Genomic DNA, 20,973 nt, shown 5'->3' on the forward strand with positions numbered 1-20,973 from the left:
ACTGAATGGCTGTGATTGGTTTATCGAGCGCCGGCTGTGATTGGCTGGCACTCGATCAAATCACAGTGCTTACTTACATAGCGCTGACAGCGGCGGAATTGAGAGCGGGAAGAAGTCTGAAGCAGCTTGCGGCACCCCCGGTGAGACCACCGCGCCAGGGACACAGACGCCGGCTGGGAGGTGAGTATTGCGTTTTATTATTTTTTTTACTAGTATATACTCGAGTATAGCTCGGCTTATACTCGAGTATAGCTAGGCTTATACTCGAGTCAATAAGTTTTACCAGTTTTTTGTGGTAAAACTTATTAACTCGGTTTATACTTGGGTCAGCTTATACTCGAGTATATACGGTAACTAACCAAGGTAATATTTGCACATTTACACATGCTGGAGGCCTAGTTACAAAATGAATGGGGAAAAAAAAAATCACTCTTTAAATATGATATTCTGTATTAAGACTTGGCTTTTAGAAGTAATGTTTATTTGAAACTTTTTTTTACTTTTAGCAAAAATTCTCTAACATGATCTCTAAAAATATTTAGGCTAGCAGTACAGCATATAAACGTGCAATTAAAAAGTCAAAGTTGATTATTTTTTCTCCATAAAGTGTATAATCTACAGTGTGATAAGTATATATATTGATTTTAGACACTCACTGGGACAACTCTCTTCATAGTCTGGGCAGCATCTGCCAATATTTTCACAGCCAGGATCACAATCACATGTCTGTCCTCTTATGAAGCCCTCGTAGCATCGTCCTTTGCATGAGCCCTCTGCGTATAATGCATAGTCAGTCAATAACCAATTCTCAGACACAAGTTTATTTGACGTGTCCCACCTGTAAAGGGATATAGGGCTCTCCAGTTTCTTGCCCCTCTGCCTACTTTATCTTGTACTCCCTGAGCAGTAGATGAAATGTCTTTTCTTATTTCCAAATTCTATATTAAAGCAGTCTCATTAAAATGAACTACTTGAGATATATAACGTACCTGGGATTCAGAAGGAAACGTTCCAGTCGCACCAGAAAATTAGCAAAGAAGGTGAGATAATCGGATTGAAAGTCTTCACTAGATAAGGTCAGACCCCAAACCAATGTTATGAATAGCAATAATGGCACTTCTTGCATTGGATCACACCGTGATATAACATGCTATTGCAAGTCATAATAGACCATGAAGGGGATGTATGTTTATTCCAGATGCCCTTCCATAGACTAATAACAACTGGACATAGCACAATGCAACATACTACAATCAGACAGTGGAGCTGGGGACTTTCGTACACAGTAACTGTAGCAGCCATATGCATATTTCTGGGTATTAACCTATTGCCATATTTTGAACTATTAAACATTTTTTCTGGACATGCCATTAAAGAAAAGTAATGTTTCCCAATGAACACAGACTGCATTTACAGTTTATAATTGCCCCAAATGTTTTTGTCTAACTGATTCTCTATTTACCGTTGAATAGACCACTTAGATGCCAGTTGCCCCTTTTCTGCCGCAACATCAGCAGACCATTCCTGAAAGGATTACCACTAAACAATAAAGTTGCCAATGTCTGCTTAACCCTAAAGGGCATACATGTACACCCTACGGGTACAGGTTTTGTATGGAGCCGGATCAGGAGGTGATCCTGTTACATATATGGAGGTTGCTGGCTGTCTTTGACAGCTGACAACCCAATGCAAGAGCCACAATCAGCGTTCAAGGGAACTGAATGGCCCCCTTGCAATGAGATCATAAGGTGCCATTTGGTTGCATGGCAACCCAGGGTCTTCTAAAGCCCCCCAGGGATGCCATGTATATCTGCCTATTAGGATGAGCCTGTGGCCTGTACTAAAAGAATGCCAGCAGCAATACCATATACTGCAATACTCTAGTATTGCAGTATATGGTATAAGTGGTCAAACAATGATAAGTTCAAATCTCCTATGGGGACTAAAAACAAAATAGAAATAATTTAAAAAAAAGGCTTTTATTATTGTAAAAAAAAGTAGATACGAAAACTTAAAAAAAAATGTTTGCTAAATTTATATTAAAAAAATCAAAACAAAAAACCCCAAAACATATTTGGTATCAAGTCTATAAAAGTTCAATATATCAAAATAATGCATTATTTATCCTGCATGGTGAACATCATCAGAAAAAAAAGTAAAATGCCAGAATTGTGCTTTTTGGTCAACCCATCTCCAAGAAAAAATGTAATAAAAAGCAACCAAAAAGTCATATATACTACAAAAAGAAAGCACAGGTTGTTCTTCAAAAAATGAGCCTTCAAATAACATCATCGACAGAAAGATAAAAAAGTTCTGGCAGTATGAAGATGGCGACAGAAATTTTTATCAGCTATTTTATTTTTTAAAAGTAGCACAGCAAAAAAAAAAAAAAGCAAAAACAAGATAAGTTTGGTATCTTCATAATCATGCTGACACATGGAATAAGGTTATCATGTCATTTTGCTGTAGTGTGATTACTGTGAATGCAAGACCCCATACAGATGGTAAAATTGTATTTTTTTTCCCTTTCTCTCTGTTTAGAAATTTCCAAAAGTTTTTTAGTACATTATATGGTACATTAAACCGTACCATTGAAAAATACAATTCATCGCGCAAAAAAACCCAAAAAACAGCTATGGCAGAAAAAAAATTTTAAAGTTATGATTTTTTTAAAGTGGGTAGGAGAAACCAAAAATAATTTTTAAAAGGGATGTGGCCTTAAAAAGAGGTTAAAGGGGTTGTCCCACTTCTGGCTGTTTTGCTGCAGCAAGCGGACAGTTCCACACATTGCGCAGTGGTCTGTGTTGGTACTACTGGCTGAGTCTTATCAAAGTCAATGCGACTTACCCTGCAGGACCAACTCAGGCCACTGTGTTATGTATGGCGCTGTCCACTTCCTGCAGCAAAACAGCTAGAAGTGTTTTCATCTATTCTTGCATGTTTATGAGGATAACAATCTTTGTTCAAATACATCTGCTGAGCTGCATTGGGAATCATACTACTAGTTGACTCCAGTGGTTACCTGTTGTGCAAACTTTCTTGTAGTCCTGACAACATTCCAAAAATGACATACAATTATAATCACAATGGCATGGATCCGCTCGAACATACCCTTGACCACATCTCCCAACACAGCTTCCTTCACCTATAATTAAACACAAACATTGCCTATTACTGAAACACAAACATGATTCATCAAAGGAGTGATTTATAATGTTGAATCCAAAACCTGTACTTTCATATTCAAAATGGGTTGATGTGACCGAAAATTTGTCAGAATATTTTAGCCAAAATTGATTAAAAAAAGGCAAACTGGTGTATGGACTGTATGGCACAGGACTGCACACACTTGGAAATCTTTGGCCTTAGGTAAGTCAGACATCTTTCACACGGGCGTCATTTTAGTGCAGTATAGAAACGTGGAGGAAAAATAAATAAATCACAGCTATACTGCACTAAAATTCGCATGAGTGGGCAATTTTTTCACGCGCAGAAGACCAGAGCTGGAGCAGCGTGTTGCTTTAAAAAAAGCGCATCTGCTACAGGAGGAGAGAGAAATCCCCTAGCCCTGCTCTCTCTCTCACTGCACTATGGGGATATCCCTCAGGGATCTCCATAGCTCCGCTCTTTCTGTCTCTGTTATGGGGAAGTCCCGAAACCTCGGGGATCCCCATAGCAGGGAGAGAGAGCGAGTCTATGAGGATCCCTAAGGGATATCCCCCAAAGAGCAATGAGAAAGAGAGCAGGGCTATGGGGGATTAAAGGGGTTGTCCCGCGCCGAAACGGGTTTTTTTTTTTTCAACAGCCCCCCCCGTTCGGCGCGAGACAAACCCGATGCAAGGACCTAAGAAAAAATCCGCACAGCGCTTACCTGAATCCCCGCGCTCCGGTGACTTCTTACTTACCGGTTGAAGATGGCCGCTGGGATCTTCTCCCTCGGTGGACCGCAGCTCTTCTGTGCGGTCCATTGCCGATTCCAGCCTCCTGATTGGCTGGAATCGGCACGTGACGGGGCGGAGCTACACGGAGTCGGCATCCAGCACGAGCGGCCCCATTGAGAAAAGAAGAAGACCAGGACTACGCAAGCGCGTCTAATTTGGCCATTAGACGCTGAAAATTAGGCGGCTCCATGGAAACGAGGACGCTAGCAACGGAGCAGGTAAGTGAATAACTTCTTATAACTTCTGTATGGCTCATAATTAATGCACAATGTACATTACAAAGTGCTTTAATATGGCCATACAGAAGTGTATAGACCCACTTGCTTTCGCGGGACAACCCCTTTAACCCATAGCCCCACTCTCTCACTCCCTGCTATGGGTTAATCCCCCATAGCCCCACTCTCTCTCTCCCTGCTATGGGTTAATTCCCTGTAGTCCTGCACTCTCTCTCCCTGCTTTGGGAATCCCCAAGAGCTGTCCCCATAGTGCACAGAAGGTGTGTGGCGAGAGAGAGGGTGTCGCTAGATTCTCCCAGGGGGAGTCCCCATTGTAAGTTGAGAGGGGGTGGGGCTAGAGGGTGGACCCCCCTCTAACCTCGCCTTTGCTCTCAGGGAAGCTCTCTAACCCTGCCCCCTCTTTCCCCCGCTATGGGGAAAATCCCTTGGAAAACCTGCTGCTGGGGAAAGAGGTGGAGGGTGTCCCCCACTGCCCCCCACTGCTGAGGACTTACTCAGCAGCGGGGCTCGAGGAATTCCCCGCTGCTTACAGTGGGACAATTAAAATTTGCTGCACAAAAGCATATTTTAAATGTTCCATTGTAAACTCCTGTTAGTCCCTGTGGGAATTAAGGGGAACGCCCGGAGAGATGAATGGAACCTTCTGGGCTTCCCCTCATCCCCGCGGAGACTAACAGGTGTTTACAGCAGGACATTTAAAATGTGCTTCTGGGTTTAGCGGCGCAGCTGCTGTGGGAAATTCCCCCGGTTGGCAGAAATCCTCCTAATTCACTTGTAATCTTCTTTTCTGAGCTTCAGACACAGCTGAACTCCTGCTCCCATAGGAGTCTACGGAGACTCCTGCGCAGCACGCAGCAAAGATAGATCAGGTCTTATCTTTTCACGCAGCACAGACCATGGCATGGATGTGTGCATTGTAGCCACGCATGTCCTATCTTTCGAAGGTGCAAGTTTTTGGTGTGTCTAAAATTCCTTTATTTGAACGCTTCTATAGGAAACCACTGGTTCTAATAGATGCGATTTTTTTCAAGCACCTATTGTGCGTGAAAACGACGCCCGTGTGAATGAGGACTAACTTTTAGAAATTAATAGCTCCTTCATGGAAATGTTGTGATTATTGATATATGGATTTTTCCATTGGGGATGAGTTTTTTTAGTGATAGAAATCTTTTCTGAACACATTTATCTTGAAGTAGTTGTAGAGAATAAAGAAAAAAATGGGCCAATGGAAATCTGGAAATGTGGCAATGTTGTGGAGACACCCTTGTGTGTTCGACTCTTGGAAGTTGCCATGAGAGGGACACATGTGTCTGCAGGATGTTCTGAACATATCAGAGCTGTTATTGTCCCTCGTACCACTACTAGGGGTGACAACATGGCAGTCGTCAATGCCCTAACGAAAAACTGGATTCTTCGCTGAAGACAATCTGGTTTCATTCAGTAGCAATCCAGTTTTGTAATTGACGACACCACTTAAAATGGAGATGATAGTGGGTGTCAAAGGCAGTACACCTAGCCGTGAAACCAAATGTCCACCAGCTAAGTGCCTGGAAATGGTTCTGACAGACACAGGGACTGGTAATGATAGTCACACTTGTCTCTGGACAATGAAATAGTTGAAGCTGCTCATGCTTGTCAGACAATCAGATGATCCTCTCTATTCGTGGTTAGTGAAAAGTGTTTGAAGCCCGGTCGCCTTGTTTGTGTGCCCTCATGCATTCACTGGTCCCATCATATCCTAAAAGTCTGGTCAGAACGGCCTAGGTGTCCGGCAATTGATCGTATGACCAACCAGTTACTTGCATTGCAATAATACACCCCTTATCAAACTCCGTTAACTGGGTGAAATCTCTTTGATTGCATCGTAGAGGTGTCTAGTGGTCAACAAGCCCCAAAGAAGCTGAAAAAGGGGTCTGCTGCACACAAAGTAGTTACAGATACACTGATTTCAGGGTTCTGTCATCTTTGCACGGAATGTTAAACAGGTTTTCAAAGACTTAAAAAAATGTACAGGCTTAAAATGGTGTGAAATAAAGAAGAAATAGATACTCATCTGTTCCAGCTGATGCCCATCCTGGTACCTGGAAGAAATGGCGGGGAGTTATGTGACCACTCAGTCAATCACAGGTTCCAGCGGTCGTGGAAGAATCAGTGCTGTGTACAATGAATGGCACATGACCACCTGCTGCTTCTTCAAGGTTTCCAGTGATGGGTACTGGGGCTACAGTTCTGGACAGAGAGCCGTCAGAACAGGCATCACTTTTTTTATTTTACACCATTTTAAGCACTTAGGGATCTTTCCCACGAGCCAGACATTTATGCAATATGTTATACAAGATGTGGCTTAATCTGTCACTGCCAAACTGTACTCCGAAACCAGCATGCCTACATGTGAATTTTGATGTAGACTTTTCAGCAGGATTAAGCTATTTTCCATTCTGCATGAACATATACACGAAAGCATATAGCTTATTTTTTCTAAGTTGTCCTATTTTACTGATATTGAAATACTCATGTCCTGGTTGTTTACAGTTCATTGTCAGAGGATATGGCCACCACTGTGATTCAGCAGCGCTTGTGCCAATGTACCTGAACGTGTCCTATAGCTGGTAGCCAGGATCTTGCATGTTATAGCATGCACATTAACTCGGTCTCTGGCCTCCTCTCTTCTTCTCTATTGAGGTCTATAGGACAACTTCTGGGCATCGTCAGTAAATCAAAAGTACCATAAAATAAATGATGGTGCTAATAGGCCAGGTCCTGAGGAGTCTGAGGATGAACTTTTTATACTCGCCTGCCTTCCCTTTTCCTACCCTGGCACCTGTTAAAGTTGGCATGCAGCAGACTCATCTCTGCAGGCTGCGCTCTTCTGCACTATCGGTGTACCGACTTTCAGGGGTGATAGTGAGGAAATAGAGAGCCTGGTGAGTATAAAAAGTACAACCCTTGACTCCTTCGGACCTGGCTTAAGAGCACCATAATTTAGTATATTGGTGACAGGCTCCCTTTGAATATAGATTTGCAGCTTGATATTAACAATTTGTCGTGTTCTGATGACACAGTCTCTTTTAAAATGTTTTCTTCATATTTTGTAAAAAAAAAATAATGAAAGTAATGGATACATTGATCTGTTGCATTTTTATCAAATGTGGCTGATGCAGAGTAATCCGTTTGAATGACTGCAGTCATTATCCGATCAGAACATTTTAATCATCACAATTCATCATTCATCTTGAATTTAAGATGACCAGACACCCAGAAAATATGCAATAATGGATTACAAAAATACACAATGCAGCAACATCATTATATTGAAAGGTCATAGCTTTAGATTGGACATGATATTTGATTTCCATTGGTTTTACTGCAAATGGTTTCTGCTCTAAGGGGGCATTTAAAACACGAGGCAAGAGCATTAAAAACCCATAAAACTGTTTCTACATTTGTACGGTATTTTTAGTACGTACCGGCTTGTTTGTATGACTCATAGAAGTTGTTTATCGGGTAGATAATGTTGCCACTCGTTATATTTTACTTTAATCCATTACATATGTTGTAATGCATGGCCGGACATTTATGGGGATACCTACAAAGCTTAACAAAAGGACCTGCATCAAAGTAAGATGAAGATCACATATATCTATGTTTTTTGGAAGATGTAAAGCTGTAGATGACTTACCTGGATGGAACTGACTACTGTCATTCTCTGTTCTTATTGAAACAATTGATACACCGATGAATGTAACTGCCACTTTACAACAAATGAACATTGAAGAGTAGCGGCGTATATTCATATCATTACATACCTGCTGTTGCTGCAAATGGAATTGTATTACATCCACAAACTTACCACGCAGATCAGGCTGATATTGGTTTTTGTTAAGTTAAATGTACCATAAAAAAGAAAAAGTTGTGATACCCTGTCCTAATAGGAATTCATCCCGGAAATGCACATTTTTCTAAACCTTAGCCTAAATATAACCCTACTTGTTTTATTAATGAACCACATTCTGTAAAATTCTCAAATGCCCAATGTTCCTCAAATATATTGATCCCTGATATGTAATAATCAATAAAACAAAAGACATTTTTTGGTGGTCCTCATAACGGTGTATGCTCACTGTCATTTTGCAAATAAGGGAGATAGAACAATACCTCCACGGTGCCATCTATTGGAAGGCAGCATTCCTTCAAGTCAATGTTAGACTCTTTATACAAGTCTTGTATAAATGACCAGGAAATGAAAGCAAAGCCATACTTCATGCACAGACAGCTGTTTCAGGGTGTTTGCCCCTTACTAGTGTGCAGCAGGATTCTGGCTTGGGTAGTGAGAGGCCTGTGATGTGGGTCAGAAACACTATCTTTTCTCCTTAGGGAGAGCACCTAGACAGTGAGTGAGGAGACTTATAAGTCCATTCATGCTCCTCTGGGTGATATGTAAATAAGAGATGGAACAATACCTCCACAGTGCCACCTATTGGAAGGCAGCATTCCTTCAAGTCAATGTTAGACTCTTTATAAAAGCTTGGTAACAATGACCGGGAATTGAAAGCAAAGCCAGACTCCATGCACAGACAGCTGCTTCAGGGTGTTTGCCCCTCCCAGTCATTGTTACAATGCTTATATAAAGAGTCTAACATTGACTTAAAGGATTGCTACCTTTCAATAGGTGGCACTGTGGAGGTATTGTTCCATCTCTCTTATTTGCATATTACCCAGAGGAGCATGAATGGCCATTTAAGCCTCCTCACTCACTGTCTAGGTGCTCTCTCTAAGGAGAAAAGATAGCGTTTCTGACCCACTGTCATTTTGGCATTAGATACCAGCAGAGACACTTCTCTGTGAGTGTATGGTCAGATTGGTTGGCTGAGAGGTGGCATTCTAGTCAGCTAATCAGCAATAGTTTGTGTATATTCATTACGGCTTCTCCTTACCAGAGGATGCCGGTTATGCTCTCAGTCTGAAGCTGGTTTTGGTCCTGTCGGTGGCTTCTCGTCCTGACCTGCATCCCTGTTAAAGATAATTCTGATGTGGACTTTCTTATATATCTGGTGTGTTATTACATCTAACTCCCTAACTTTGTTGGTTTATTATATAATGAGTGTTTCTAACCTCTGCCACTTTTCCCTGTCAGCATCTAGGAAAAGCCAGGGTCACCCCAGGTATCTGACATGGGGTTGCATTCATCAGGGTGACCGCTCTGCTAAAAGGTAGGGTCTTCCCGTATATTAGGGTTAAATTCCCCATCTTACCCATTTTGTGTTTTCTCTTGTCTTTTTTGTGTCATCTGCATGTGTGTATATTTTTTTAGGACACAACTATTACATCCAGGTTGGATGTAGCAACCCCATATTGAAATTCTAAGTGAATTGCAAGGGGGTCCTTTCATAGGAGCAGCTTTTAATTAACTTATCTAACAAAAAATAATTGTCTAAAGGACCCAAACCTTAAAAAAACCCAGTAATTTTGATGCAGCTTTATTGCTTACCGGTTCTATAAATATATTATTTATTAGTTCTATGTGTCGTGTTTTTTTTTCTTTTGCTTTCAGTATAGCAAAATAAACCTACTAGTTCAGTTATAAACTATTACTATCTTCAATCAAGCCACCATAATTAAACGGTCTGAAAAACTTAAAAAAGTCTGTTTTTTTTTTAGGAGAACTGAAAGTATTTAAAGATATTTTGAAATGTGAATGTATTGTAGCTGTATACTGCCAAGTCAGTCAACCGCATTCCTAATCACAGAGCATTGGCTGACTCCTTCTATAGAGATATATTATGCCTGCCAGGAAAGATGTGTATGTTAAGGGATAAAACCTAATCATGAGTGGTTGGTGTCCCTTTCTCATTGGCCCTACTAATGTACTAAAGGAGGTAGGATCTGGTACTCCATGAAGCAATGAGGTTGCTTTCCCAGTGCTCACACTCAACCAGTCTGTGAGCAGCTCTGATGAGACATTGCACCAAGCTCTTTCAATAATACTTTTTTTAATAGAAAATACTAATGCAACTTTATTTAGCACAATGATGAAGGTCACTGAAATTTTAACTGTCTCCCAATAAATATATATCTCTGCCGAAACATGAAATAGACCTTTAAAGGCAAGATGGAATATGTTCAAATGAGGGTGACCAGGGTAATGATCATTCCTGATCTTTACTTCAAAAACCACCTAAAAAATTGCATCAGAGTGCAACGGCCTCATAGGGGTTTTTTAACAGCAAAGCTTGACAACAGATATGCGATCCCCCAGGCATATCAAGTGGAGCATGAACATCAGAACACTATGATACAGTATATCCAATTTATTGTAATCCATGAGATTAAAGAAAGTCCATAGAGACGCATTTCAGAACATAAAGCCCCTTCTTTAATCATAGACACATGACAGATACGTGATAGAGAGAGAATTTTGATTCTCAGAAAAGGGAGGTTATTCCTCCGTAATAGAGATGAGCCAGCATGATCGTCAGAGCCTGATGCTCGTTCGAGCATTAGCAGACTCGATAGTACTCCTTACTTGAGCGAGCACCATGCGGTGCTCGGGTGCTCGAGAAATTGCACCCTCTCCACACTAAATTGTTTTCAATTGAGCCGCGGCGGCTGCCGGCGGCTCCATTGAAAACAATGGTCTGCCGGCACCCCTGCATTGTTTTTTATGGAAGGGCTTTACATTTAAGCCCTTCCCTGAAAAACAAGGATTTTGAAATAAAAGAAAAAAAAGGTACCTATCCGCTGCTGCATGCGGCAGATGTTTTCTTCATCCCCGCTAGTGAAAAAGAATTCCCTGCTGCTGCATCTGCCACATCTGTGACAGATGCAGCAGAGGAATTCTTCAATTTCCTACCACAGCTGTCACACATGACAGCTGCGGTAGAGGATTCTGCTGTCAGGACCCCGTCAATGAATTTCAGGGAAGGGCTATAAACATAAGCCCTTCCCTGAAAATCCAGTAAAAGTAGTGTAAAAAACAAAAAAAATTGATACTCACCTCCCTTCAGCTGCAGGGGCTCAGCCACGTCTTTTCCTCACTGTCCCCGGCTCTGTAGTGCTGATCTATCAGCAGGCGGGGATTTAAAATCCCCACCTGCTGAAAGAGCTGATTGTGATTGGCTGAGGCGCTCTCGACTGTCATTCATTCAATGAGAAGAGGCAGTTGTTTCACCAGCAGGTGGTGATTGGCCTTTGTTCCACCTAGTGTGGTGCTTAGCTAAGATGTGCCAGCGCGTGTGCCTTGCTGATTATGGTCTGGCCCAACTAAATTGTTAGGGGGGTGACGCCAGACTCTTGCCCACAATTTGGCTTAATAGTGCGGCCTGGGAGCCTCAGATGCAGCCATGCATGCTGCCCCTGCTGTTCTCTATCCATTTCTGTTGTGTTTCTATCACTTTCTGATGTTTTCAGGTGAATCACACACCCTCCCTTCTGCAGAGCATGAGTCACCTTGAAAAATGCTCGAGTCTACTATTGACGTCTATAGTGTTTGCTACTCGAAACGAGCTCTCGAGCATTACAAAAAGCTCGGATCGAGTAACGAGCACCCGAGCATTTTGGTGCTCGCTTATCTCTACTCCCTAATTATGTAAAATAACGTAATGAATTTATTGCAATATAAGAGTTTAATTGAGCAGGCTTCCTCAACAGATATTTTAAAGCAAAAAACAGTTTTACATCCGAGAATTGCTATATTATCATCTAGCTAAAAAACATGAGAATAAAAAGATTCCTTCAGGACAACCAATCATTTTTGGTATTGATTCTCTTACAAGTAATCTATCAGAATATGTTGCTTGTCACAAAAACATGTTCTGAAATGACTATCATATTTACTTGATTCAAGTGACCTTACTTTTCATTTAACCCCTTGAGGACCAATTGGGGAAATATACAGCGCTTGGTCCTTAGCTTTAATCTCCACTCGTAGCAGATGTACGGCGCAAGATTAAAACCTCTGCTCCTGCAATCAAGACACAGCAGAGAACCCAGAGGAGAGGGGAGAAGTGCTTTATAACCACTTCTGCCTTCTCCTTTCCCGGTTACATAGCATTCAATGAGCACTATGAACTACAAAATGGAAGTATTACTTCCTGTATGCAAGCCGGTGATCACTTGACTGTTACAGCAGAGATTCAGGGTCTTAGCAGACCTGATCAGCTCTGCCAGTAACTATTGTCACTACAGGGGGACGTTTTCCCCTGTAACTGGGGCTCCTATGGATGCCCCAGCTACAGTGGAAAAGTGTGAAGTGAAAAAATTTGACAATGTGAATGACTCAGGAGGTCTTATATAACGTCATGAGGGGTATAGATGGTAAAAAAAAAAATATATATATTAAAAAAAAATTATGGATTAGAATAAAAATATATGCATATAAAAGAAAATGATCCACCGCTGATGCCAAAACCATCACCATATGCGCCCTGTGATCCAAAACTATATATATTATATATCAAAACATCCAAAACTAGAGGTGTGCTGTCTTCCAGGTGCACAAATCAAAGATGTGCCTGATAGGCTGTCAAGACTCTTCAGTACTACAGAACACCACCCATTCCTACTGATAGATGTAGGGAAAAATGAAATTGCAAAAAAGGACCTTGCAACTATCTGCAGAGACTTTGAAGACCTGGGAAAGAAGGTGAAGGAACTAAGAGCACAGGTAGTCTTCTCATCCTCCCAGTGGATGGCCATGGAATAAAAAGATGGAACAGGATTCTAGAGGTGATCAACTGGCTACGTTGATGGTGCCGTCAGCAAAGATTTGGATTTCTAGACCATGGAGAGAATTACCTATATGATAGACTGCTTGCTAGAGATGGGTTGCACCTTACAAAAACAGGTAAGTATATATTTGGTGGGTGCCTTGCTTTACTCATTAGGAGAGCTTTAAACTAGAAAAATATGGGAAGGGAAGTGAAAGGCCAGGTAAGAATATACAGCTAAATAATACATTTGAGAACCTTGCTATTTGAAGTGAAAAGAAAGAACAAAGACGAAAAATTCAGAAGGAGAGTAGAGGAGCAAGAGACACCGATCACAAACTAAAATGTTTTTACACAAATGCACAGAACATGGGAAACAAACGAGGAGAATTGGAGCTCTTAACACAGGAAGAGAAACATGATGTCATAGGCATCATGGAAACTTGGTGGAATGATACACATGATTGGAATACAAGGCATGAAGAATACAACTTATTTATAAGAAACAGATCAAAAAAAGGGGAGGAGGTGTTGCATTGGAGGTTAGGAAAACATTCATCTCCACAGAGATTCAAGCTTTAGAGCATGGTAGTTCTGTAGAAACTGTTTGGGTAAGAATACAAGGAGTGAACAACAGAAAGGACACTATTGTAGGCATTTACTATAGGCCACCTGGACAAGCAGAAGATATTGATGAAATCTTTCTATATCAGATGGCCAAGCTCTCAATAAAACATGGCATAGTAATTATTTTAACTATCCAGACATTTGTTGGGAATCTCTCTCAGGTAAAAGTAATGGATCCAACAAATTCTTATCTGCTCTTGCTGACAACTTTATCTTTCAAAAGGTAGAAGAGAAAACAAGGGGATCTGCTATCTTGGACCTAATTCTTACCAACGGGGAAGAAATGGTTGGGGAAGTAAGGGTGGCTGGGACCTTAGGAGGCAGTGGTCATGCTATCCTTGAATTTTAAATAAAAGGGGGGGCTGAGAAAACTCAGACCTCAAGGTTAGATATCAGAAAGGCAGATTTTAATGAAAGAGGGTAGGAAGAATCAAATGGCTAGATATTCTTCAGGACAGAAATGTCCAAGAAGGTTGAGAAATATTGCGAAATGAGATTCTCAAAGCACAATCATTAACAATCCCTAAAGGAAGGAAGAATGGGAAGCATTTAAAGAGACCGGGATGGATGAACACAGAACTTGCACACATGTTAAAAATGAAGAAAAATATGTTTATCAAATGGAAAGAGGGGGAATATCTATAGAAGAATATAATGAGATCTGAAGAAACTATAGAGCAAGTGTCAGAAAAGCTAAAGCTAATAATGAATTGAGGCTTGCAACAGAGGCCAAAAGCAATAAAAAAAGGATTTGGGGGGTTTATCAAAAGCAAACTGATCTTCCCTGTGCTATTGGGGGAAATAAATAATGCAGGCTATCTATAAGCAGAGAGATGGTGAGGGAACCCTTAGCTAACTTACATGAATTTAAGTCTCAAGGTCCAGATGAATTACATCCTAGGACCTATGGTGCATGCTTATCCTATGTTTTGCAGGTACGTGCGTTTGCATGCCTGTAAAACACGGACATGTGAACGCACCATAGGGAACCAATGGTTCTAATAGACGTGGGTTTTTGTGCGAACAATTGTACACTAGAGATGAGCGAATGTAATCGGTAAGGGCGATTGCGCAATCGAGCACCGCGATTTTCAAGTACTTCGCTACTCGGGTAAAAAGTACTCAGGTGCGCCGGGAGGCGGGGGGTGGGGGGCTGCGGCGGAGCGGGGGGTAGCAGCGGGGAACAGGGGGGAGCCCTCTCTCTCTCCCCCTCTCCCCCCCACTCCCCTCTGCAACCCCCCGCTCACCCACAGCGCACCCGAGTACTTTTCACCCGAGTAGTGAAGTACTCGAAAATCGCGGTGCTCGATTGCGAAATCGCCCTTACCGAGTACGTTCGCTCATCTCTATTGTACACACATAAACACGCCCGTGTGAATCCACTCTTAGGCCCAGTGTTGCTCAACATTTTTATAAATGATCTGGAAGAGGGAATTGATGGGAAACTGATCAAATTTGCTGGCGACACAAAGCTTGGAGGGATAGCTAACACTAAGGAAGAGAAAGAGAGTATTCAAAAAGATCTAGAAAACCTTGCACAGTGTGCAGTGACTAACAGAATGGTATTTAACAAGGAGAAATGCAAAGTCCTACATCTGGGCAAGAAAAATGAAAAAAGCACATACAGAATTTTGGTAGCTGAAGGAAAAAAAAAATAGGGCAGTAAAATCACCACATAGGTAAAATCCCTAAAAGGTGTCTAGTCTTTTAGGACCAAAACAGCATGGTCCTTAAATACAAGCAAGTGGGTACCCACATTCTATTTTGTCACTTTAGATGTAGCATCTTTGTATAGTAATACCCCTCATGATAAAGGCTTGGCATCTATATCACGCTTTGCTGTTAATATACTCTGTGTTATTCAGAGGTCCTTGTTTTTGGTAATTGTGGCATAGCCCTAGATTTTGTTCCAGCCCCTACAGTTGTGCTCTCAGCACATCATCACAAGGTGAGCAGATTCAGTATTCATTCCATTTGCCCTTTGTGTTCATTACTACCCAAGGGGCGCTCTGCCTTCTTTGTTTTTTAGGTACTCATAGGGATTTTTGTCCTCCGAAACAACAATCAAACCCTGTGTGTGAAACCAGTAGCCTTAGACCTCATGTCCACGGACGGGGCAGATTCCAAAAATGGAATCCAGCAGCAGAATCCAACTCTGCCCACAAACGAGGACCATGTGTACCTGTCCGGGTCTTCTATTTTCTTTACTGCGGATGTGTGCAGAAGGGCCGGCGGCCGCGCTGGTGGACAAGCACAGTAGAGTTTTTTTTTTTTCAAACCCCTGCTTTCCTGCGGAATCCTCGGCCCGTTTGCAATGTCAAGTGCAGACAGGCCACGGATCGGATGGCTTCTATTGACTTCAATGGAAGCCATCCGTGTGGGAACCGCACTGAAACAGAACATGCTGCGATTTGATTTCCACATCCAAAGATCCGCAAATCAAATCCGCATGCTTTAATTCAGGTGCGGACGTCCATGTTTCCCTGTGGGCAGCTTGAACTGCGGATCGTCCGCGCGGGTGCCCCATACGGATTCCACAATTCAAATCCGCCCATGGACATTAAGCTTTAGTTGTCCTAGGTACTGTGATTTAAGAAAATAAAACTGCACCTATAGGGACTGATCAGGGTTCATACTGCATTATCTACTTGAGATTGGAGCATTATATACTTTATCCTATTGCGTCAACTATATGAAAATATAATTAGTTCATTCCACTGTTAAGTCGTGTTCACATCACCATCGGAGGTTCAGTTATGAGTCTCTGTTCCTGAATTCCATTATAGTACAGGGCAAAATAGCACTGGAAACAGAATGGACCCCATTATAGTCAACGGGGTCTGTTCAGTGCCAATGAGTTCCGTTATAAGATGGATCTGTTTGGCCAGTGGGTTGTTTTCCTGCTTCCAAAATGGAGAAGGGAAATGGAACCCATATAGCTGATGTACATGAAGCCTTGGACAAGAATTTGTGAGATCCTTCTAATCTTGCTATGAAGCCTGGTTATTACCAATACCAACCTAATAAATGCACTTAAACAACATTAACATCTAAAAACAGGGATCATGTATTGGTGTTACTCCACTTATACAATGTGAATGCATCTATTTCTGAGAAGATATCCTTGATTCACTTGTTGTCATACAAAGTGTTTCAAGCTCAGACTGAGACATCATTAGGTATAACACAATAGATGAAATAACAGGTTATGATGGCGTTTTATAATAGTGAAAGAACCACCAAAGCCCCTAGATCAGAGTTCACAAGGGGTGTGGCTATACCAGCAATAGGTTATTTCTACATACCTTGCATCTGAAATGAAGTGTGCGTCATTACTTTTTGTTACAGTTCATACATCTACATAAAATGACATACTGTTTATTTGATGAAATGTTGAAGAGACAATGATATTTACACATGAGTTCATACCAGTGGCGTGCCACCAATGTAGGCAGACCATGAGTCTGCTAAGAGGCTTATGAGACTGGTGGGCCCGGGACCGAATGACCCTGCAACCTGTTCCACCACTGATTTGCCAGGTCCTCCACGAAAGTCCAGCCAGAAGCACTAATATCCTTGTAACTCAGAGTACTGCTGGTTTGGATGCTGCTTTGATCAGTGCAGAGGTTAACTCCTCATGCTCTCTTTGGTAGTACTATAGTAAGAACAGTAGAGAGGTGGAGGAGTCAACCTCTGAACTGAACAGAGCAACATCCAGACCCACATTACTGTGAGTTACTAGGAAACTGTGTTGCTGGCTGGAAATTCAGGGAAGGTAGGAGGCAAGGTTTAGCCAGATACTACAAGTTTTTAGGGATCACAGAGAGGGCACTATAAGTTTCACGGGCTACAAAGGGAGCACTAGTGTTATGGGGGGCACAGAGACATTGGGCTAGTGACAGGATGGGGAAAGTGTGCTGAGATGTGGCTGAAAGTACTATACAAGGTGGTCTGTGTCCAGATAAGAAGAAACAAAAATGGACTATACCAATCAGAGAATATGTCACTTATCGTCACTGGAGGTAACTGCACTGTAATCACTATCACTGTGCAGAGCTGGTATATGACTATTGTATAGTGATTGCATTATTTAGACATGCAGTATGCTAGAGCTGAGCTGATGTATCTAAGCCTGCCATGCTGTACATATGCTATTTCAATTATAATATTTTTGGTGGCGGGACCATGAGTTCTAGTATGCCCCTCTTTAACACACAAATATTTTTCAATACATTTACGCTTATACACTATTTTCTATACAGATGTCCATAATTCATATATTTGGTCTAAAAATAAATATACTTCTTCTTAAATAAATGTCAAAAATCACATTTTTCGTCTTCTTCAATAAACTTAATGTGCAAATACTAATTTCTTTTCCGTTAAAGCTGTGGATGACTGAACATGAAAGACTCTACATGATAGAAATAGCAACCAGAACATTTAAGCAACTTATTAAATGTGACAGAAACATCACTCATGATTTTAAAAGCATTGAACTTGTATGATCATTTCCCCCACAATATAACATAACTGCATAGAAATAAGAAGAAGAATATAGAAATGTCCCTTGCTATCAGATGTCATCTGCTAGCAGTCATTTGTCTCCCACTACTACCTGAGTTTTATACAGTAGCGAACCAATTATATACATTATATACACACACCTATAGAGGTATTCGACAGGATATGCCATAATTGTCTAATAACTGATGGTCCCACCCCTCTGGGACCCACACCTATCTTTAGAAGGGGAACCTTTAAATGAACAAGTGGCCAGAAGTATGGAAACAGCCATGATTGAGATGAGAATATCCCTTTAAAACAATTAGAGATTTCTGCTATGGTCTATACATTTTTTGCTACCTGAAAGTATGCTTACACAGAGGAATCACTGGGAAATTTTCCACATCAAATCCCACCTGAAAAAAAACGTGATCTGAGGTTTTCTGATAGAATTTTGACAAGGATCCGCACTCAGAATTTGCCCTGTCAATGGGCAAAATGCATGTGCGGAATTCCAACACAGAAATTTCCACGTCGGAATTCCATTTGCACTTTGTCAGGGGAACTTTTGTGCGCGGATCAGCGGCAAAAAGCCGTGGATTTTGCTGTGGTATTTTAGGCAGAATTTGCTGTGGAAAATTCTACGGCAAATTTTACTGTGTGCATGCATCCTATGGGTACGTTTACATGTTGCTGATTTTGGTGTGGATCTACAACTAAATCTACAGCATATTCTGCAATGTTGATTTTGGTGCAGATCCACATCAAAACACATGTCAACATCGCACCACTGGGTTACAATATTTTAAAGATGAATTAATAAAGAACTGTATTTCAATAAATGATATATATTGGTTAAACAGGATTTTTATCTTTCCTGTGAGATTTGTCCAGTATGCATTACCATCATTTTTTTTTCTGTATAGAATTATGTAGTATTTTATGTAAAGGGATCAAGTGAAAAAAACACATACTGTACAATGTACTTTTTTTTCAGAGAGGAACATCTAGACCATCTTAAAAAGACATTTTTAAATCAGGGCTACCATCCTCAATTGATGACCAAATCAACAGAGCCACCAGGATACCGAGAAATCAACTACTCCAATATACAGAGAAGTAAGGAAACAATCATGTACCTCCAGTTGTGACCTACAATTTACAGCTAGAGTTTCTAAAGAAAACCACAAAGAATCTCGATCATACCCTACACAAGGATGGCAGTCTGAAAATCATATTCCCTGACCCTCCCCTTCTGTGTTACAGATGACCCCCAAATCTTATAATCAGGAGTGCACTGCCCTCTGCAACACAAAAAAGAACTAATCCCTGCAATGTAAGTAGCTGTAAGACCTGCTTACATGTACTGACCGCGGACAGGATACAAATTCCTGACACAGAGTAGGACTATAAGATCTTGAGGACATTCACGTGTTTCATGTCCAATATTGTGTACCTAATGCAGTAAATGTCCTGTTGGGGCCCTTTATGTTGGAGAAACAGGACCAAAACTGAGAGCCAGGATGAGATCTCATCGCCACACAATTAAAGAGAGAAAAATAGAATTGCCCGTGGCCGAGCACTTTTCTAGTCACGGACACAACATAGAACACATACAAGTTATTATACTTAAAGGCAATTTCAAATCACAAAGCCATGGAAGAATTTGGGAGTACAAATTTATTACAACTTTTGACACTTTCAGCAAAGGGTGCAATTTTTTGTTAGCCATTAAAAGGTATCATATCTACAAGATTACTTGGTTTTTCTTGCTGGGAACCGTCAATTTTTTTTCACAATGGGAGACTATTAACGATGTATGCGACTGTATATCTCATTAATGCCAAACATCACATCCTTCTGTTGACGGTAGAGTTATTTCTTCCAATATACCAATATATATCTCTGATGGAAACCTCTAGCATAGGTTGAACAGAACCTAAGAAGTTCCTAGCATTGTAAGTTGACTGACTCCATTATGTCAGCTCTTTCCATTCTTTTATTGTTTGACTATATTCCCAGATGTACTAATAGTATACTTGGGTATTCCAATAGAATTGCATAGTGAATCGTAGGACTGTCCTCAATATTCCCTGCATGTTCGTAATTCTCACCACCCTTTTGTTATGATAGGAGAGAATTTGCAGGACCTGAGATTCTATTGATAAGCTATAGGTGTGTGCAGTTACCTGCTTGGGATACAGGTATATGGCTCTCCTTCACATCCATTTGGTAGTTTGGTTGCGTGTTGTTTATGTGGCATTATAAAGTGATCAAAAAATATTCTTTTCATATATAAATGATTATATACATAATTCAGAGGGTTATAACATAACACATTGCACAGCCACCATTATACGTATACAATAATTACATTTTGATTTTCTTGGGTACTGTCATGTGGTAATTCTTGTCACTATACAAGTTTGTTTAATAATCACTTTCTTACTTTGAGAAGAGACTGGTGAAATGGAGATTATAAAGCAGAGGACTAGGGGGATGCTGTAGATCTTCATTTCAATGGTAATAAACACCTGGGCATAATACCTGTGTTCAAAGGCAAAAGTATGTAAGTCAAATAATAATGATTACAATAAATAATCTAATACAGAAAATTAATTAAACAGAGGCTAAAATTACTGGCATAAGGTCTACCACTCTTGTATATCAGTGATCAAATAGTTTTTATGAGTATATTCTGATAAATGCATATTTTTCCACTCACCTTGTTTGGGAGATGTACAGTGAATTTGGCTGGGGAGGATATTTCTAAGCTTATATAGTCCTGGAAATATTGCATCTTTGTGAGTCCAGTTAAAAAAAAGGAAAGTGGGTGTTGACTACCCACTTAATGAAAGTTAACTTTCCACAAGTGCTGGAAAATGTAGCAATGTAACTAGAATTGAGCAACATGGTGAATCACATTTAACAAGTCACCATCTGAAATATTTCAATAGG

General features: G+C 40.8%; 1 protein-coding gene across 3 annotated transcripts in view; it reads right to left on the reverse strand.

Annotated features, from left to right (window-relative positions):
- Positions 1-20,558, reverse strand: part of PRG4 (proteoglycan 4) — a 96,540-nt gene extending 75,982 nt beyond the window's left edge. For all 3 annotated transcript variants that reach the window (XM_066594704.1, XM_066594703.1, XM_066594702.1), the window contains exons 1-3: positions 20,465-20,558; positions 3,023-3,145; positions 657-773 (exon numbers count right to left, since the gene is read on the reverse strand). In XM_066594704.1, coding sequence (XP_066450801.1) covers positions 657-773; positions 3,023-3,145; positions 20,465-20,531 — 307 coding nt within the window. In that variant the 5' untranslated portion in view covers positions 20,532-20,558. The remainder of the gene's footprint in view (positions 1-656; positions 774-3,022; positions 3,146-20,464) is intronic.
- Between the last annotated feature and the right edge of the window lie 415 nt (positions 20,559-20,973).

This window comes from Eleutherodactylus coqui, chromosome 3 (assembly GCF_035609145.1).
Source record: "Eleutherodactylus coqui strain aEleCoq1 chromosome 3, aEleCoq1.hap1, whole genome shotgun sequence".
In the NCBI taxonomy this organism is placed as follows: Eukaryota; Metazoa; Chordata; class Amphibia; order Anura; family Eleutherodactylidae; genus Eleutherodactylus; species Eleutherodactylus coqui.